The sequence below is a fragment of the Cavia porcellus genome, unplaced genomic scaffold (assembly GCF_034190915.1).
Source record: "Cavia porcellus strain 051 isolate PalLab524CR breed Dunkin Hartley unplaced genomic scaffold, mCavPor4.1 scaffold_21, whole genome shotgun sequence".
Taxonomy (NCBI): Eukaryota; Metazoa; Chordata; class Mammalia; order Rodentia; family Caviidae; genus Cavia; species Cavia porcellus.
In genome coordinates this window covers 8,550,873-8,571,760 of record NW_026947504.1, presented here as the reverse complement: position 1 = coordinate 8,571,760, position 20,888 = coordinate 8,550,873, and the positions used below count along the sequence as shown (strand labels likewise).

Below are 20,888 nucleotides of genomic sequence, written 5' to 3'. Positions count from 1 at the left end.
AAATATTTTGTTTTTGCATTCTTACATATTGACAGAGTATTGAGTCAGTTATTTAGTCACTTTTACAAAGCAATAGCAAATAAAATATAAATTACAGTAAAATGTATGCCTTCACAAGGCAGGTATTATTTTAAGCATTTTACATATATTAACTCACTATCTCTCAAACAACTCTCTGCAGTTGGCAATTTTGCTAGTCACATTTTAGAGGTGAAGAAATTGAGGCATGGAGAGTTAACATCACTTGCCGAAAGTCACACACCTTGTAAAATGGCACAGCTAGGTTTTGAACACTGTAGCTTCAGAATTCATTCTTTCATATGCCTCAGTGCAATTGAAGAGGTGAACAACAGTTTAGAAAAATTACTAGAGATCCAAACCTCAGTCTCAACTGCATACATAGTTATCATGGATGACATGTTTGTTTACAAATTTTCAATTATTAGGACGGGAATATAGCTCTGGCACAAGTGCTTGCTAGTAAGTACAAGGTCCTCAGTTTTAATATTATCTAACTTTCTAAACTCATGATACATTTTTACAAATCACATTAATTAAAATACAACTATAGGAAGACATACTTGAATATAGCATGACTTCAGAAATTTGTAATGGAGTCTAAGCCTCTAATAATTCTTTCTGGTACAAACTAAAGAAAAAGATCGTCAGAGGTTTAATGTATCAAAATACTCACTTAAGTGAAATCATTGAATCTCTTTGTCAAAGCCAAGGTGGCTGAGCATGTTGGAGTTGTTTTCTGGATCTTCTAATCTGCTCCACTGATCTTCAGGTCTCTTTTTTTTCCAGTACCAAGCTGGTTATTTTTTTTAATCACAGTAGCTTTCTAGTATAATTTGAAGTCAGGGATTGTGATACTTGCTGCCTTGCCTTTGTAGCTGAGAATTGTTTTTGCTGTTCTAGGACTCTTCTGGTTTCAAATGAATAGGAATGTTTTCTCTTATTCCATTAGGTATGCGAATGGTATTCTGGTTGGGATTGCATTACATCTGTTTAGTAATTTTGAGGGTATTTCACTGTTCTTTCCACTCTTGAGCAAGGGCTATCTTTATTTTCTAGACTCTTTGATATCCTCTTTCAGAATACTGTAATTTCAATGTATAGATCTTTTCTTCCTTTGTTACATTGATCCCTAAGTATTTAGTTTTCTTTTATAGTGAAGGGTTGAAGAAAGAAGACAGGATTGGAGAAAAAAGGAGCAATCAAGATATATCATATATAGCAACAAATTCCCTGTGATGAATATGATCATGTATATCTAAATTGTCCCAATAAACAATAAAAAATAAGCCACATAAATTATATTACACAGTCTTAAAATGTTAATGACCAGTTTGATGAAAACATTTATCCATATTGAAGGTTCTATGTGTTTGGTTAAATACTCTGTAGTTGAATCATAATCACAATGCTCAACCACTGCTAGTACACATTACAGTTAGCAACAGTGCATGATGAAGATGAAGAAATAAACTGGTATAAATTTTTAAAAAATAAAACATATTCACTTAAATTTAGCCTAATGCTTTAAAATAAAAAATGTGACACCTACGATTTTGTTATTCCATTTCAAGTTGATTTTTAATATTCTGGGTCCTTTGAATTTTAATGAAAATTTTAGGCTTAGTTCAAAAGTTTTTGTGACAAAAGCAATCTGGGATTTTGATACAGATTGCATTGAGTCTGTAAACCGATGTTAAAGTACAACAATCAAACAATATCTTTCAATATGTAAATATTTTCTGCTGACTTAGTTTTAAATTTTTCTTTTAATAATACAGTGTTTTCTAGTCTTCAGTGTAAAATTCTCCTTTTACTGATTCAATAAGGGTTTTTTTGAGATGGTCTGACTACAGGGTTAGGCTAGCCACAGACGCATGTTCCTCCTGTCACAGTCTCTGAGTGCTAGGATTACAAGTTTGTATGTTACTGTACTTCGCTTATCTCCTTCTTGTGTTAAGTTTATCCCTAAGTAGTTTTACCTTTTAAGGCTATCATAAGCAAAATTTTTCTTAATTTGAGTTTTGGATCAGTACTAATGCATATAAATAAAACTGAGTTTTGTATATTCATCTTTTGCTCTTCAACCTTGTTGTTGTTCATTAATTTTAGTTCTTCATATATCCCTTAGCATTTTGTATGTCCAAGAGCATGTCACCTATGAATATAATTCTCTTGACACATTTTCCAATCTGAATTCAGTTTTCCATTTACAGAAGTAGCACCTCCAATATGATAGTTAAGTATAAGCAATGAAAGCAAACATGCTTGGTTTTTCCCTGGGTTGGGTACTTTTCTCTCCTTTCTGAGACAGAATCAAGGAAGGGAAGGTTTATTTTGCGGAGAACTGATGGCCTTGTGAATGTTTTACTTTCACAACGTTTTACTTTGACTTTTGATGAAACAGGCCTCAAAAGTCAGGTTTTTTGGGGGTGAGTACCAGGGATCGAGCTAAGGACTGCACGCTTGCAAGCTAGGCACTTATGCCACTGAGCTAAATCCCCAACAGGGAAGGTTTATTTAGCCCACAGTTTGTACAGGTTTCAGGCCATAATTGGTTGGCTACAAGGCAAAGTGGCACATGGCAGAGGGCAACAGTCATGGCTGTAGAAAACAGCAAAATCAACAAGAGCAAAAAGGGGAGGAGTATAAGAATGTAACCTCCCTTACATTGTATGTAGACTACTCATCCCAGGGTGGGTGTAGCACTCACATCCATAATCACAGCATTGGACCGTGAATCAATCATAAATTCTAGAAGCCTGCTCCCATGATTGTGTGAGGAAACCATAATAGTCCCTGATCTAAGAGACAAGCTTTCACTCTGTCACTAGTAAATATCATCTTAGCTGTGCAGTTATACTTTATTGAGTACTTCTGTCATGAAAAGATATTAGATTCTGCAAAATGCTTTTCTCCACTTATTGAGGTGGTTCTCTGATTTTTCTAGTATTGTATTAATAAGATATACTGTAGTGACTGATATTTATAATGTTGAAGATACTTTGAGATAAATCATACTTAACATAGTATACAATCTTTTTTTATATTACTGGAGTTAGTTGGCTTATATTGTATTGGTGAATGTTTGTACCTATTTTATAAGGGAAATTGATGTATAGTTTTTCTTTCCTGGTATTTTATTTGGTTTTGTTAATAGTATAATGGCCATATAGAATGAGTTGAGAAGTGGTGCCTACTCTATGTTTATTGAATGATTTTGTCAATTGCTGCTATTACTTCGTCTTTAATATTTGGTATAATTCATCAAGGAAGTCATCTGTTCCTGGGCCTGTCTTTGTTGAACATTTTTGAAAACTATCTTAATGTCTTGGTACCTATCTATTCCAATTATCTGTTTCTTCTTAGTTATGGCAGTTTCTGTGTCTCTAGGAATTTTTCCATTTCATTTAGATTTTCTAATTTGCTTGCTTAAAAATGTTCACAGAATTTCCTTAGAGTCTCATTCTCTGTCCAGTAGGTTATAATTTTAATTGTTTATTCCTGATTTTTTAAAATTTGAGTTCTGTCTTTTTTTCTTGGCTAGTCTACTTAAAAATTTGCCTGTTATTTTTTTAAAAATTTATTTTAAAGAGGGTAAAATTAAACAGAACAAAACAGATCATAACAAAATAATTTAAGAAAAACAGATTTCAAGACAAGACCCTGGAGATCTTCACTGTCTATCATATTGTCTCTTATTTTCTTAAAAATAGTTGTCTATATCTTCACACACAGTGAATACATACTGAACAATATAGTACTAAACTGATCAGAACAGGATGATGAAGGCATTTTAGGTCTTTAAGACCAGACAGTAAGGGAAGTCAACAATGGCTGCCATAATGTCTCTTGTTCTCTTCAAAATAGCTGTTCATATCTTTATGTATGTTGAAATTAAACAAAAGAAAATAGACTAATATCACTCTGAACAGATAATAATAGTATTGTTAGATATTATATCATAACTACAGAATTAGCATTGTGTATCTTAGCGTCTCTTCTTCAGAGTATCCGTTCATTACATCATGCATTATATAATCTATTCTTGTAAACTGTTTAGAAGTTCTACATCTACATGAATCTCTACATGTATACCTATCCTTTCTATATTATTGGGAAAAATAGGTCAAAACAAGACAACAAAGAAAATTCCTAGAAAAACATGAAACAAAAAAGACATAAAACCATAATACTAGGTGATCTATAGCAGATGTCTCTTGTTATTTTCAATAGAATTGTCTATATCATCAGGCATAATACAATTGAACATAGCACTACATAGCAATATTAATAAAAGCACAACATTGGAGACATTGTAGGACTTCAAAAGCAGTTAATAATCAAACCAGAATGGTTATCCTATTGCATCTTGTCAGAGTAGTTGCCTCTACTCTTAGACTTGATACTGTCAAGCATACCAAATTCAAATAAAATCAGTCAAGACAAAACAGTGATCTAACAAACCAGATTCAAATAAGATCAGTCATAGTAAGACAAGGTAAGTAATACAGGGCTTCAGTTTAAGTTAATAGGAAATTAAGGATAGTTACCGTAGCATAGCCTGCTATTTTTGGGATAGCTGTCTGTGCCCTCAAATCTAGTATCAGTAGACAGAATAGAACAGAATAAAATCAAACTAAACAGAGCAATAAGACCACTGTGGTTTTAAATCCTGATACACTATTAACAATGTCCTCTGCCTTATTTTTTTAGACAGTTCCTCCCCTTTCCCTTTTTCAGGATGCTTTGTATATTTTGGGTCCCACTAACTCTCTTAGTTTCAAGATTAGGGGGGCAACCGTTATCTACTTAAGTGGTGCTGAACCCTTTTCCCCCAAGCTTGATCTTGAGCTGTATTGCTTTATCTACTAACGCCTCAAGGTCTTCCTTCTAGCTGAGTAGTTCTCCACTGCACAAAAGTCTCATGACTTTCTAACCTATCTGCAACTGCTAGACGAGTTGTTCCTGTTTCTCCCTGGTTCTCTGTCACATAGAGCATCGTTTTCTCATGTTTGACTTGTGGTTCATTAGCCCTCTTTCGGGTTGATATTTCCTATTCAGAGCATCTGGATGGACCCTATCTCCTGATCTATTCTGCCTGTGTTTCTTTTTGTTAGTGTATCAAAGCCATCTGTGTTAGCGATTATAGCCAACCTTCTCTGCCTCATCTCTGCTATGCTATTTACTTTTCTCCTTCATTCCACTGTCTGCCCCATTCATTGAGGCCTCTCTGCCACTGTTGCTGGAATCCTGGTATTTTTTCTCTCTACATATAATGTCTTTCAGTATTTTTTGTAGAGTTGGACTGGTGGTCACAAACTCCCCCACTTCCTCTTTGTCTAGGAAACATCTTTTTTCTCTATTAATTTTGAGAGACAGTTTTTCAGGGTACATCAATCTGGGTTGGAGGTTCTTTTCTTTCAGTGCTTAGAATACTTCACTCCAAGCTCTTCATGATTTGATACTTTGTGTCAAGAAGTCTGTCGTGTTTTTGATGGGTTTTCCTTTATAGTTGACCTGTTTCTTTTCTCTGACTGCTTTTAATATTCTGTTCTTGTGATGAATATTTGGGATCTTGATTATTATATATCTGGGTGTAGATCTGTTTTGGTTGTAGCTGGTTGGAGTTCTGTATGCTTCATTTATCTGGATATCATTTCCTTTTCCTATGCTTGGAAAGTTTTCCTTAATTATTTCTGTGTCTCACCTTTGTGATTCATTTGTGTTTACTCCTGCTTCTTCCCTCACTTTCTTTATTCTAAATTATAGATCCTTTGGTCATTTTCTAGCCTTTGTATTGTTACTTCCTGGTTCCTTGTTATTTTAAAGAGATCTTTTCTTTCATGATCACACATTGCAAATCTATCTTCAAGTTTTGAAAGTCTAACTTTAGTTTCTGTCAAGGCATTTTGCCAGCTTTCCAGGGAGTTTTAATTTCCTGGTAATCTCTTTGGATCTGTTTCATGTATTCTAGATTTTGTTTATATTCTTCATCAAAGGTTTCTGTCCTCTTTCTGGGTTCCTCCATTCTTCCATGAGAGGAACCTCTTCTTGAGAGGTGCTTAGCATTTCTTTTATTAATCTTTTTATATCTTGCCTCCCTTGAATTAGAATTTCAGTTTTAAGTTCATCTATGATGTCATGAAATATTTCTTTATTTCCACTGATGCTGTGGCCGAGATTGCATGATTGCTATGCCCATTTTGTTATTTTTCAAAATAACAACTTTTGGTTCCATTGATTTTCTCTGCTATTACATTTAATTCTCTATTTCATCCATTTCTTCTCTGATCTTCCAATTTCCTTTTGCTTGTTTGAACTTAGTAGACTCTGCTTTTTCTAATTTCTTAATGTGGGAGCTGGAGTTGATTTGAGATGTTTCTCTTCTCTTTGTTTTTTCTCCCTTTAATTTTCTTTTCTTTCTGTCCACCTGTTTTTCTTTCTTTTTCCTTTTCTTTCTGCCTTCCCTTCCTTTCTTTTCTGCTTATTTCCTTCCTCCTCCTCCCCACTTTGTGGACATTAATGAGGTATTTGTGTGTTGGCATCTCAAATTGCTATATATAGCCTGCATAGATAGATAGATAGATAGATAGATAGCACCATGCTCACCAGAATGTTTTTTGATAATACAGGTATTGTCAACTATACTTTTTCCTTGAAGAATACCTTTTTATTGCATGCCACAAATTTTGGTATGCTGTTTTAATTTTTATTAGTTTGAGTACTTAATAATGCTCCTTGTGTGTTGTCAAAAGACTAATTTTCTACTTATGTGTTGATTTATTTTTATGTATTTGAGAATTTCCCAAGTGTTTTCTTGCTTCTGCAATATAATTCCATTCCTTTCTAGCTAGAAAACATAGATTGTATGATTTCAGTCCTGTAAAATCACAGACTCATTTTGTGACCTATCAGTTGAGCTACCATTAAGAATGTTCTATATGCATTTGAGAAGAATATACATCATCCTTTGTTGTGTAGGGTGTTTTCTTAGGTATAGTTGGTTTGTAATTTTGTTTTCTTTTTCTATGGTGATATTCTATTAACCATATCAAAGTGATGAATTATTAAGTTATTACCAAAATGGGTGATAGGAAACTTTTCAGCTATTTTTGTTGAATTATTTATTTATATTTATCAGTTATTTGTATATTCATTCTGGGGCCCTATTGTAAAATGAACACTTATTTGTAATTATATCACCTTCCAAATGGATTGTCTTAACAGTTAAAATGCCCACTCTTGAACTATTTTTAGCAATCTTTAAATGTTATGATCTATTTTGACTGATGTTTATGTTGCCACTGACCAATTCTGTTTTGATTAGTGTCCATGTGATATATTTTCTTCCTCATTAACTTTTAATCTATTTGTGTCTATGAATATAAATTGCGTCTCAATATACAGAATAGAATTAGACTATTTTTTAAAATTTATTCTTCTCATTACTACTTTTATCAGGATGTATAATTAATTCACATTTGATATAATTAATTATATTGTAGATTTATGACTAAATGTCTAGTGTTTTGTTTCTCTATTTTTCTACTGTTGTTTATGGTATTAAACAAATGTTTTCTTAGTATCATTTAGTGGCTTTGTGATTTATTTAACTTTTTGAGGATGGAGTTATTATATTCTTAGTTGCTAGTAAATCAACATCTTGGCTTTTATAAATTTAGATTAACACCAACATATTTTCAGTAGTATATAGAAGCTCTTTCCTATGTAGTTTAATTCTTTCCTCATCCTTTATGATGTGTTATCACATAGATTACATTCCTACAAGTTGAATATCCATGATCATAGATTCATAATTAGTGCTTTATGAAGTTTCCTTTATTAAATAGTTATAAACAAAAATACACTTACATATTTTTATACACATCTATAGTTACCTTTTTCATACCTTTATTTGTGTGGATTAGGGTTATTCTTTAAAGTCATTTTATTTTAATCCCAATGACTTGTTCAGTATTTTTGTAAGGTATGTTTGATATATATTATACACTCAACTTTCAATCTGTTTTTATTTATTTGATGCTGTCTTAGTTTCTTTCATTTTAGTGAATATGGAATTTGTTTAATAATCTCTTTGGGTGTTTTGAGTGTGTCATGCCACTGATTTCTGTATGAAACCAGTTGTTGATCTTATTGAGGATTCATTATATGTGGTGTTCATTGTATGTGATGACTCACTTCTCCATGTTTTTGAAATTCCCTTTTCTGTCTTTGTCCTTTTCAGGCTGATCATGATGTGTCAAGGAAAAGAAATCTTTGATTTTATCTTAGTTTTACTTTACTGGGTTCATTGGTTATGCAGATAAATAATTTTATTCAAATTCAGGATGTATTCAGCCATTATTTTTTTATTTTTCTGCTCTTTTCTCTCCTTACTGTCCTTCTGGGACTCCAAATATGTGTATATTAGTATGCTTTAGCATGCCTCATAGGTCACTGAGATTTTTACTTTCTTCATTTTCCTCTTTTCAGTCCCTTACATTGGATAATCTCAATTTATCTGTCTTTAAATTTTGATGTCTTCATCTTCCTAATCATATATTTTGTTGAATTCTTTTTAAAGAATGTGTATGTGCATGTGTGTGTGTGCACATGTGGCCTCATATATGGAGGACTGAACTGATGGCTGTACATAGACCAAGTATGTACTCTGTCACTGAAATATACTCTTGCTTCTCTAGTAAATTTTTTGTTTTAGTCATTATATTTTTAACTCTAGAATTTTATTTGGTTCTATTTTAATAATTTTATCTATTTATATTCTAAATTCTTTTACTTTGCCTTTTTTTGTCTTTTTGAGTCAGGGTTTCATTATGCAGTTCATGCTGGCTTTGAACTCACTTTCTGGCCCAGGCTAGCATCAGCCTCACAGTGGTAGTCCTGCCTGTCTCCTGGGCTGATGGGATTATAGACATGTACCACCACACCTGGCATACTTTCCATTCTTTATGTTTCTAGGACATATAAAAAGTGTCATCATCTAGAAAAACTAATGTCTATATGTCCTCAGAGACGTCTATTATATAAGTATACAAGATAAGTGAATCAACCTAATTAAGATATTCATCACTTCACACACTTACCTTTTAAACTACCCATCCAGGGGAAACTTTATACTCTCACCACCATATTCTGTTTCCTGTGCTCTCCAGCTTCTTGTAACCACATTCTACTGTGATTATATTGGTTTGATTATTTTTCATTCCACATATAAGTAAGTATTTGTCTTCATGGGCCTGGCTTGTTTCACGCAACATAATGTCTCCAGTTTGATTCATGTTATTGCAAATCGTAAGATTAACTTACTTTTTAGGAATGAATAGTATTCTATCTATCTATATTCTATATTTTTATACATTTATATTGGAAAAAATGAGATGCTCAAATGTATAAATATTTCTCATAATAACAAAGTTTAAGTTTAAAATCCTTAAAATGATCATATTTAGGAAATATAATTTCAGTTTCAATAACCAAAAGTTACTCAAGAAGTTATTTTTCCTCAAATCCTTCTCTCAAGGATAATCCATATTAGAGATAACAACTGACTTCAGAAATTTGAACACATCTGTTCCTACTATTCCACTCAGCAACCCTCTCACAGTAACAATTTGAAGTTAAATCCTAAAGATACTGATATTCTCAAGATGTTCAGGAAAAAGTATTATGAGCAACAGTGTGCTGAAGTATCCTTGTTCACCTTCCACATCGAAACAGTACTGGACAGAGCAGAAAACTGAAATGGGAAGAAATATCAGCCAACTAATAATTCAGAGGATGAAGTTTCTATTGATTTAAGTATCTCTATTTGGGTAGTTCAAAGAATAAAAGGAGAGGCTGGGAGTTCTATACTACTTGTAAGATGCTCATGGGAGATAGAAGTGGTTTCCAGTAATCCTTAAAACATCTGAATTTGTGCCTTACTATGCTTTTCGCTTAGGAATCTGTAGTTTACTTGTCTCATACTATCAGTTGTAGTCCCTTATTCAAGAAACTGAGGTCGTAAATCAGTGGTAAAGTAATCATAAACCCTAGCCCAAGTTGCCATCCAGGTTTACCAACTTGATCCACCTGTCTAGCTCAGTGCACAACATAAAATTGCTGTAAATTTTGTCATCTGCTAGGTGGTTGAGTCTGATAGGACCATCACATCCCTTGGAGGTTGCTGACCAACTTCATGGAGCACAAAACATTTTTAGAACTCAAACACTTTGAGGTTCAAATAAACAGAGGCTTTAAAGTGTATAGGATCCATTGTCCATATTGATGCATATGTCCTGGGACAGCAATGGGAAAATGGCTGAAGTTTTAGTCCCTAAGAGGTCTCTGTTTTTGGCATTCTCAACATGGCAGGGTAGGAATGCTTTCATTGGGTACTTACATCGTATGAGTTTTAAGTTACAGAATTTTTGACGTTCAATAGTAAACAAGTTCTCAATAAAACACCACCAAGCATATGAGAAAGATTAACATCATGAGAAAGAGGCTTGACAAATAAAAGAATATATTTTACTATAAGAAATACAAATTCAGAACTGCCTGGATCAAGGCATGGTGGCTCATGTCTGAGACTCTGGCACTCTAGGAAGCTTAAGGCATCAAGAGCCCACCCAAGGCTATGTAGTGACTTCAGGAAGTCGGTGCTTTTGAGAGGCAAACAGAGACAGAAAAAGAAAAGAGAGTGGGGAGAAGGAGAAAAAGAAGGAGGGGGAAGAAGGAACAAGAAAGAGGAGGAAGAGGAGGAGAGAATGCAGCAACAGGAGGAGGAATAGAAGAAGGAAGAGGAGAAAAAAAGAAGGAAAAAGAGGAGGAGGGGAGAAAAGACTGAGGATATAGTTCAGTGCCCAGGCCCTGGGTTCAGTCCATAGTACTACAGTAAAAAACATGAAAAGAAGTTAAAAGTAAAGAATTTATTCGAGAAAAGAAGGAAATAACAGTCGTGAGATAAGTACAGGTTGTATGAAAGTCCGCAAATGGAAATTTGGAAAAAATAAATTACTGAAACAAAGAAAACACAGTATATTAAGTGACTATAGAATTGAGGAATAACAAATATAAGAATATCTATAATACAAGGAAAAATCTTCAAAGCGTAGTTCAAAGGCGAGGAGGCTGAGAAGCATACTGACATCATGCTTTTTGTCAACAGAGTTGAATGCAAAAGGACCAAAGGAAAATGAGTTTAATTTTTAAAACCTATGATCAATTAAACTACTGGTTAACTATATGTGCACTTTGCATAAAATAACTCTAAATTACATCTTATAGATTTTTGACTTTAAAAATCAATCTACTAAGATACAAAAATAGTTCCAGAATAAAATGGAGGAAATACAGAAAAGTCACCTTTTGAAGTTTTCACTTGCAAAGAAGTACCATTTAATGAAAAAGCCTTTTAAAAATTACAGTAAGTTACATCCCTAGATTTAATTAGTACTTAAATATATTGATAGATGATTCATGTTTGACTATAGCTTAGTCTTATAACAACTCCAGATAAGTATTTAAAACTCATTTCATGTCTTTGTTCTTTAGATGTAAATACTATGAACATCAAGAAAATATTTAAATTATTTCTGACGTTCTATGTTTTTTGAAAAAAAGTATGTAGTATCTAGAATGATGTTTTGAAAATAAATGATTGGTTATTCAAAGTGTTTTGAAGCCTTGGAGTCTTACAGATTTCCTTTCAGTTTTGATAGTATAAAGACTAATTGAAATTCAATAGAAGCATGGAGGAAGGCTAGGGACTTAAGTGCAGTTTAAAGGAAGTCACTGTGATGAACAAAGGGCTTATAATTAGTGTTCTTATATCTAGAAACAAAGACACGAGCAAGCTCAGTTTGGAGTCAAATTAGTGATATTATTTTACAACTTCTGAGTTTTCAGAGTTTTCAGAAGTTTTAACAAGCAAAGAGAGGCTATGAACTCCATAAAAATTATAATTCAGGGAATTATTTATTCCTTTTTGAATACAAATAGTTTTTGAAATTCAATGTGTAGATAAACTTCAAATAAAGATTTTAAATTCTTCAAAAATTCATCCAGATATTTAAATTTAAATATATTAAAAGTATTAAGTAAATACTTAATAAGTGTAAACTGAGGATCAAGTATGTATGAAATATTATGCTATATGTTATAAATTTAACTATGAAGAAAACAGATACAGACTATTTACAATTTGTTTAAAGTCAAGCAAAGCCATATTATGTATTGTGGGCTAAGGGAGTTCAAATTTTTAAAAATTTCTCTTCATGAATATTACAATATGAGATTAATTTCTATATAGTTGCAGTAATTGATTTATCAATTCTCCTAGAAGAAAAATCACTAAAGTATTAAAATACAAAGTCACCTCTTTTATCTTGTGCCAGACCTTCAGTTTGGGGAGTTCCAAGAGTGGCAACAACAGATCCTATTTTATATATGTGGTAGTCACTCTCTGCGTTACATTTAATGAAATATCTAGATAAAGGGAATTTTGGAGTTTATCTTTAATTAAATGGATAAATGGCTTCAGAGTACCTAGAAATAAAAATCATGTTCAACCAAAGGTAAGATGTGATTGTTTCCTTGTTCCTAAATTCCTTGAAATTTAGTCCCGCTTAGTTGTTCTGGTTTTATTAAGTTCTATCCCTTTTGTTGGCAATGTAAAAATCAGTCCATCAGTGAATTAAGTTTTTAGGAGTATTCTGTTTTGGAAGTCTAAATGGCTCCTTTTCACATAACCCTCCAACCAACTTTAGTCTGTACCATAATGGCCCGCTGAGAAAACTGCCCTCTATTTGTCTCACATCTGAATGCTTCCCCAGATTAGATACTATTAGAAACTAAGGCAGTCAAATAAGGTCTTAATCTGATTTTCTCTCTTTTTTATCTTTATGGAAACTCAGTTAAACACAAGACAAGGAAAAATATCAAAAGCCATATTCAGACATGTCTATGAGGTACTTAAAGTAAAACAAATTGTTTTTCTCTGAGTATAAAGGATTCAAGCATGCATTGGATGTTTATTTCATTACACAATACATTTTTTTTCGCTTTTCTGGTTTTTAGTTTGTTTGATTGGGATATTTTTTTGGTGCACAGGATTGAATCCTGGGCCTTCCACATGCTGAGCACTAAGCATGTTCTCTTTCATTGATCTCTACACCCAGGATGGCACCATTTACATGTGATTATAACTTGTACTTAATATATATGATAAAGGTATAACAATACAAATTATTTTTATTTTTGGTAATTTTAAAATATTTTAGAATTTTGATTCTCTTCTAGTTATGATTATTGAATTGCTGGAAGTTCTGAATCTCTGGAAGAAAAAATACTTATAATTTTTTCCTAATAAATTTATCTAATTTAAGACAAAATATTTTTCTTACCTGAAAAAAATTTTATTATCACTCCAAACAGCCATATGACTTCATGTTTTGATTGTTTCCAGATTTTATTCTTAGTTTTAGATAATTACATTTTTACAATATTGTTCTTTTCCCTGTATAACTGCCTCATTTTATGTATGTTCTTTAATTATGACATAGGAAGTACTGTGCTGATGTTGAGGGAAGTTCCTATTCCAGCAAACCTGTAAATAACCCAATCATTCTTGACTGTATTCAGAAGAAGGTATCCAAGACAGGAAAAGTTTTCATCTAAATATTAAGTAGGCATCAATAACAAATCAGGGCTCTATGTAGAGCACACACTTTAGTAATACGAATTTAGAGAACATACATCTGTGTACTTCTTGAAATTAAACAAAAGCCCTTTTGGTCTTTACATTCACATCTCATAACCTACAAAACAAATAGTAGTTCCACTAGATGCATCACTAACCAAAGCTTCATGAAAATGGAAAGCTCAATCAGTTGTTGAAAATGACTTAGATTTAATCTTTTCCTCAGCTGTCATTATGAGCAACCCTAGAGAGATTATATAAAAGAAAATTGTTTCATTATGCTATAATTTTATCCATTTTCATAATTACATAATACTTAAATGTAATTGCAAAATGTGAATACAGAAAATGAATTAAACGTTACTGTCATTTCAGTACGCTACTCCTACAAAGATGATAGATTTCTATACTATACAGAAAATACATCATCGCATTCCTCAAATTTAGTAAGACAAAGACAAAGTTACTTACCGAATATTATAAGGTGAACTAAAATATGTTTAATGGGGTAAATTATATATGGGTACTGTAAAACTCAGACTACAGTACTGTAGTCTGGAAATATGAAATTGGAAATGAGTTGCTAAATACACCAATATGAAATCATAACTCATATTTGCTGTCCTACGAGGAAAAGAAAAAGAACTATTATGCATACAATAGGAAGCAAGTAAAAAATAACATAAAACTACATAAGTGGTAAATCCATAAAAAATATGTGAACTGAAAATTACTAAATAAAACAGAAAACACATTTCTTTGATTGGCAATCACTTATCCTAAGTGAGAATTTTCAATGGTCCCGTTAAGTGTCTTGAATGATACTACTGGGGACAATCAGTTTCAGAAAACTGAAATCTCTGGGGTCTGAGCCATCCCTCAGACACACCTCATAATGGTTGCTATGGGAGAGGGTTTCCCTGAAGCTGATTTGGGACGATAATATGTAAATAAGTGCAATAAGGTAGAATTGAGTCAGGGACAGTTCAATTATAAAGCACAAATATACTAGGTCATAGGCTCTATCCTTTGCTATTACACTAAATAATTAGAACTCAATTTTACAAACTGAAAAATAAAATTCAATTCATAAATCCCTTACAAGAGAAAAATCAAACCTATATCTAAAGGCGAAATGTTTCTCCCTAACACTTCTATACCTGAGCCATTCAGGAATAAACGGCAGAAAACATAGCATCATAATCAGTCCACTACTGGAACCCAAAACTGTTGCGGACACCAATGTTTCCTTCTGTTTCTTCCCCAGCACTCTGGGGTGGGAGGCTGGGGAAAAATGGTCTCAAGAATTTGAACTCATCTGTGCCAGAGTCTCCCGTGAGACACACCTCATACTGGTAGCTGTGGGCCAGCGTGCCCGCCCCGCTGACGTCCAGCAGCTGGCCCGGAAAGGGGCCCTCGGGCGCAGGGCAGCCAGGCAGCGCGGCCCGCCCGCTCCTCCCGCACAGCCTCAGCGCCACGAAGAGCAGCAGCCAGCACAGGAAGAGCGACGACACCGAGGCCAGCGCCACCACCAGGGGGCCGGTGAGCGGGTCGGCCTGCGCGCGCTCGGCCGCCGCCTCGGGCCCGGGCAGGTGGGGCTGCGAGAAGCCGTCCACCAGCAGCACGTGCAGCGTGACGCTGGCCGACAGCGGCGGCTGGCCGTTGTCCCTGACCAGCACGAGCAGCCGCTGCCTGGGCGCGTCGCGCTCGCCCGGCGGCCTGGCGGTGCGCACCTCGCCGCTGTGCGCCCACACGCTGAACAGCCCGGGCTCGCTGGCCTGCAGCAGCTGGAAGGACAGCCAGGCGTTCTGGCCCGCGTCGGCGTCCACCGCCACCACCTTGGTGAGCAGGTAACCGGGCTGGGCGGCGCGGGGCAGCAGCTCGGTGCAGGGCGCGGACGCGTTCTGCAGCGGGTGCAGCACGAAGGGCGCGTTGTCGTTGGCGTCCAGCACGCGCACGCGCACGCGCGCCTGGCCGCTGAGCGGGGGCGCGCCGCGGTCGGTGGCGCGCACGCGGAACTCGAAGGCGCGCAGGGCCTCGTAGTCCAGCGCCCGCAGCGCGAACAGCTGGCCGGTGTCGGCGTTGATGGACACGAGCGAGGCGAGGCCCGGGAGCGGGTCGTGGGGCGGCGGCAGCAGCGAGTAGGTGAGCTGGGCGTTGGTGCCCGAGTCTGAGTCTGTGGCGCTGACGCTGCCGATGTGCAGGGCGGGGCTGTTGTTCTCGGGCACCGAGAGGGTGTAGGAGCTTTGGGTGAAGGTGGGGGCGTTGTCGTTGACGTCGGAGACCAGCACGGTGATGGTGTGCTGGGTTTTCAGCCTGGGCGTCCCCAGGTCGGTGACGGTGATGGTGATGTTGTACTCGGCTCGACTTTCTCTGTCCAGTGGTCCTTCTGTCACCAGGGTGTAAAAGTTCTTGAAAGAAGGCTTCAAAAAGAAGGGTACATCGTTTTGGATGGAGCAAACCATCCTACCATTGTCTCCAGAATCTGGATCAGACACACTGAAAATGGCAACCACAGTTTCTGGGGCGTTTTCTGGAACAGATGTGCTGAGCGTGGACATGGTCAGTTCAGGGGCGTTGTCATTCACATCCAACACCTCTATAGAGACGGAGCATTTCCCCGAGAAGCCTCCACTGTCCGTGGCTACAATTTCCAGGCTATAGTACTGATTTTCCTCAAAATCCAATGTGCGTTTCAGACGAATTTCTCCTGTCATTTCATCTATTACAAAGGGCTGGGTAACTTCGTCGCCATGAAGTAAAGTATAGACTATACTCCCATATGTTCCTGCATCTAAATCTCGGGCAGACACAGTGACAACAACAGAACTGAGCGCACTGTTCTCAGGAACCTGTGCCTCATAGAGCGACTGTGAAAATTCAGGGGCGTTATCATTGATGTCCACGACTTCAATGCGTACTGTCGTGGTCCCCGACCTGGGCGGGTCCCCACCATCCACAGCTGTGAGGATTAAACTAAGCTCGGGCTGATCCTCCCTGTCCAGAGCTTTATCCAGCACCAGCTCTGGATATCTCCTGCCATCCCCGCGGTTGTGAGTCACCACATGAAAATGGGAGTTGGGGCTGACCGTGTAGTTCTGAACAGTGTTGCTCCCTATGTCAAAGTCCTGGGCTATTTTCAGAGGAAACACGGTCCCTGGCTGGGCACTCTCTGGGATTTTAAGGAGGGTTTCTCTCTCTAAGAACTCTGGAGAATGGTCGTTTATGTCTGTGAGTTGCAGTTCGACTTGAAAAAACTGCACGGGGTTTTCCAGTAACAGTTGGAAATGCACCACACAGGGTTCTGTCGCCCCGCACAGCCCCTCCCGGTCTAGCTTTTCACACAGAAGCAAATTGCCAGTCTGTACATCAAGCTGCAAGAGCTGCCTGGTTCCTCTGTAATGGATTCGCGCGCCTCGAGTGGCCAGCTCCCCCACCCTGAGCCCCACATCTTCTGCCAGGATGGCCACCAGGTAGCCACTTTCTGTCTCTTCTGGCATCGAATACCTAATCGCCTCAGAGCCAGCCTCCCACACAAACAACAGCATAACAAGAAAAGCAACTTGCCTTTTGTGCAGCTTTCTTGCTGGGGCAGTCTCCATTGTTCAGACCTAGTCCAGAAGATGCAGTTTCTCCACCTCACTGTATAATCCACCCAGATGATTTGGTAGTTGACTGTGTAATAAGTCTGGCCGACTGACTTGCACTTAAAACTGTGCCTTCCCTAAAGATCCCTTCCCTAGATGCCATCCAAAATGCTTCCTTCTGTCAGGAAACATTCAGAGTTCTGATTGCCAGCATAATGGCGAGCTGGGTATTTGGTCTGCAGTTCTTCACTCTCTTATCCTGCACCGCCACCCCGTGTCCACATGAACTATCGCACAGCATTTATCATATTTTATTCTGAATTCTTACCGTTATATCAATCTATTAGTTTATAGAAGCACTGTCAATTTTTCTTCAATTCCTAGTGATTGTAAGTCTAAATAAATGTTTCCCGAGTTAGTTTTGTTAAATAATACTTTGAATATAAGCTAAAAATCTGAGCAACTATTTTGAACATAACAATATGCAATCTAGTGGCTATTCTTAATTCTTTCACATTATTTTGACATCTTTTATTGCTGTTTTGTTTTTACTGTTTTGTTTTCTTTTAATCTCTCTAAAATTAAAAATTAGGAAAATAAACTAATATGTTAGTTTGAAGTCCATATATACTTTGTGTATTGTCTGTCTGTTCAAGCAATATCTGATAATGAATATATAAATATTTTAAAATATGTAGACAACTACTTTTATTTAAAAGTATAGCAGTCATCTAGAAAAAGGTACACATAATAGTTGTATACATATTTGAATTTTCACAAAGCTGGTATAATCCCAGACACAGCATCTAAATTAAAAATAAAATGGCACCAAAACTCAAGAAGATCATCTATCATTACTTGATTAATATCCACCCCTCAAAAGATAAGGGCAACCCTGAATTCCGTTGTCATACTTTTTCCCTCATTTGCTGTGGCTTGAACCTTTATATAAATGGGATTATATGGAGTAGTCTTGTCTACCCTATGTAGACAGATTCTTTCATTCAGTGTTATGTTTGTAAAATTAATCTGTGAATGTTGTTCTAATTTGTTTTAATATCAATGCTTTTGTATTAGATATATGAGTATAGTACAATTCATTTATACACTCTTCAGTTGATAAGCATTAATTCTTTTCTACTTTTGAGCTTTTTTTATTAGTAGTACTGCATCAGACTTTGTATATATCTTTTGATGAATTTATTTTTGAATAGAATTTGGGTTGCTGTAAATTAAGGTGTGCACATATTTTTATCTTTAGCAGATACTGTGAAAAATTTTTCAAAAGTTGTTGTACTAATAAAGTACAAGAGTTCTAGTTGCTCCATATACTTGTCAGCACTTGATGTTGTCATTTCAATTTTAACCACTCAACTGAGTATGTGATGGTATCATATTGTAATTTTAATAATATTCCCCTGGGAATTAATAGAATCATTCACATTTTAACATACTTGTTGACTTATGGATATTTTGTTAAGTACTGTTCAAGTCTATCTTCTCCCCATATATATCCTTTTTCCACTCTATGCATTGTATTTTTATCCTAATATAGTGTTTTTGATCAATGATACTTAAGTTTTTCTTCTGATTCATCAAAATTTTCCCATTTTGATTAGCACTTTTTGTATTCAATTTAAATTTTTGCATGCATCAATGTCAAAAACATTGTATGAAATACTTTGGTTTTCATATGTAAAGTCATTTTCAACTTAAAATCAATTTTTTCCAAATTAATATGGTTAGTCAAATTTTTCCCCAAATGCCTGTGTACCATCTGTTGAAAAGATGACACATTATTTTTGAAGTGTCTTCATTGTGATAGGCCTGCTCAAGTATTATACTTTTACCTTTGTTTATCTGTAATACAACAATTTCTTAATTACTATGGTTGTGATGGGTTTACTATATCATGAATTTTATTTTCTGAGAGATATGTCCATTAAAAATATAATGATTTTAGAGAATAGTTTTAGGTTCACAAAAAATGATCACAATGTACAGAAATTTCCCATGTACACACATGTACGAAACTTATTACCAATATCCCACACCATTTCTTATGATTGTTGAACACATATTAACACACTTTTATTACTAAGTTAATAGTTTAAATTAGGGTTCACTCTTGGTGCTGTACATTCTATCAGTTTGAATAAATTTATGACATAGCTACCTTTAAAGTATTATCAGAATGTGTTCACTGCACCAAAAATTTTCTATGCTCTATTTATATCTCCTCCCCCATTCCAAAATCTGTACAAACCTCTACCTTATTCTGAAATCACACAGTATGTTGTATGAAGAATCATATAATATGAAGTCTTATCCTATTTTGACCTTTTTCTGAGAATAACATGTATTTATGTTTTCTCAATGACTTTTCATGCATTGATAGTCTTTTCATCTTGGCATGAGTAAGAATATCTTGCTATGTGTCTGTATAAAAATTTGTTTATTCATTCACCCACTGAGGGTCATTATGGTTATTTCCAAGTTTTAATGGTTATGAATAAAGCTATTACTTCTCTGTGAAATTTTTTTGTATAGAAATCAGTTTTCAACTCCTTTTTCTAAGTACTGAGCAGCCTGATTCTCAATCCTATAGAAGTGTGTTTAACTTTATATGAAATGTCAAACTTTCTTTCAGAGTGGCAGTGCCATTTTTCTGTTCCACCAGCAGTCTGAGAGAGTTCCTGTTGCTCCATATTCCCCACAGCGTTTGGTGCTGCAGGTTGGCTGTTCTAGTAGTTGTGTAGTGACATTTTTATTTAATTTGGCTTTCCCTCATTACATATGATGTGGAACAGCTTTTGATATGTTTGTTTTCAGTCGCTTCTTCTTTAGAAGGTGCTTGTTAAGATCTTTGAGCTATTTTTATTCTTTCTATTTTGTATACTGGATAAGAGTTTTTCTTTATCAAATACATCTTTTGCAAATATTCTTCTAGGCTGTGGCTTGTCTTTTTATTCTCTTGGTTGAAACTTTTATAGAGCAGAAGCTTCGTGAAATTCTTTTTATGAGTTCTTTCTCTCGCAGATCATGGTCTTGGCGTGATATATCCAGATTTATTCTTTTTTCTTCAACAATGTCGGACTATTATTGTCCCTTTGTATTTCTATTAAACTTTATATTCAGGTGATTAATTTTCACAAAGAAATTGTGAGATATGTAGTTATTCGTGACTTTATCTTTTTAAACAAGTGTTTATTCCTTTCCTTCCAAACACTGTGCCTTTTCTTTTGCTGCTCTCCCCACTGGTTAGGCTCAATAGTAAAATCGTGAATAGTTAGAAATCTCATACTTGATCTCCAAAAGTGAGTTTTCAACAGTTTGGCATTGTTAACGCTTACTGTCAGTTTTTAAAGACACCTAAAAGTTTTTTACATTTTCATTTGTATATAATTTTACCATTAATGTGTGCTGAATTAAATTAAATGACTTTTTCTGTCCCTGTTGAGGTAATCATGTTATTTTTCCTATATCTGTTAATATAGTGAATTACACTGATCAAATTTCAATTATACTGCCATGTACTGCTAAATTAAACTCCATCTTCAATAATTTTTCTTATATAT

The 20,888-nt window shown here is 35.5% G+C and overlaps 1 protein-coding gene across 1 annotated transcript; it reads right to left on the bottom strand.

Annotated features, from left to right (window-relative positions):
- Positions 1–6,247: 6,247 nt before the first annotated feature.
- Positions 6,248–17,640, bottom strand: Pcdhb5 (protocadherin beta 5). Its single transcript, XM_063232245.1, has one exon. The coding sequence runs from the start codon at positions 17,323–17,325 to the stop codon at positions 14,935–14,937; it is 2,391 nt and encodes a 796-aa protein (XP_063088315.1). The 5' UTR covers positions 17,326–17,640; the 3' UTR covers positions 6,248–14,934.
- Positions 17,641–20,888: the final 3,248 nt, after the last annotated feature.

What these genes read in the sequence shown, in the direction of transcription:
- Pcdhb5 (XM_063232245.1), bottom strand. Translation starts at nt 17,325, where the DNA reads ATGGAGACTGCCCCAGCAAGAAAGCTGCACAAAAGGCAAGTTGCTTTT.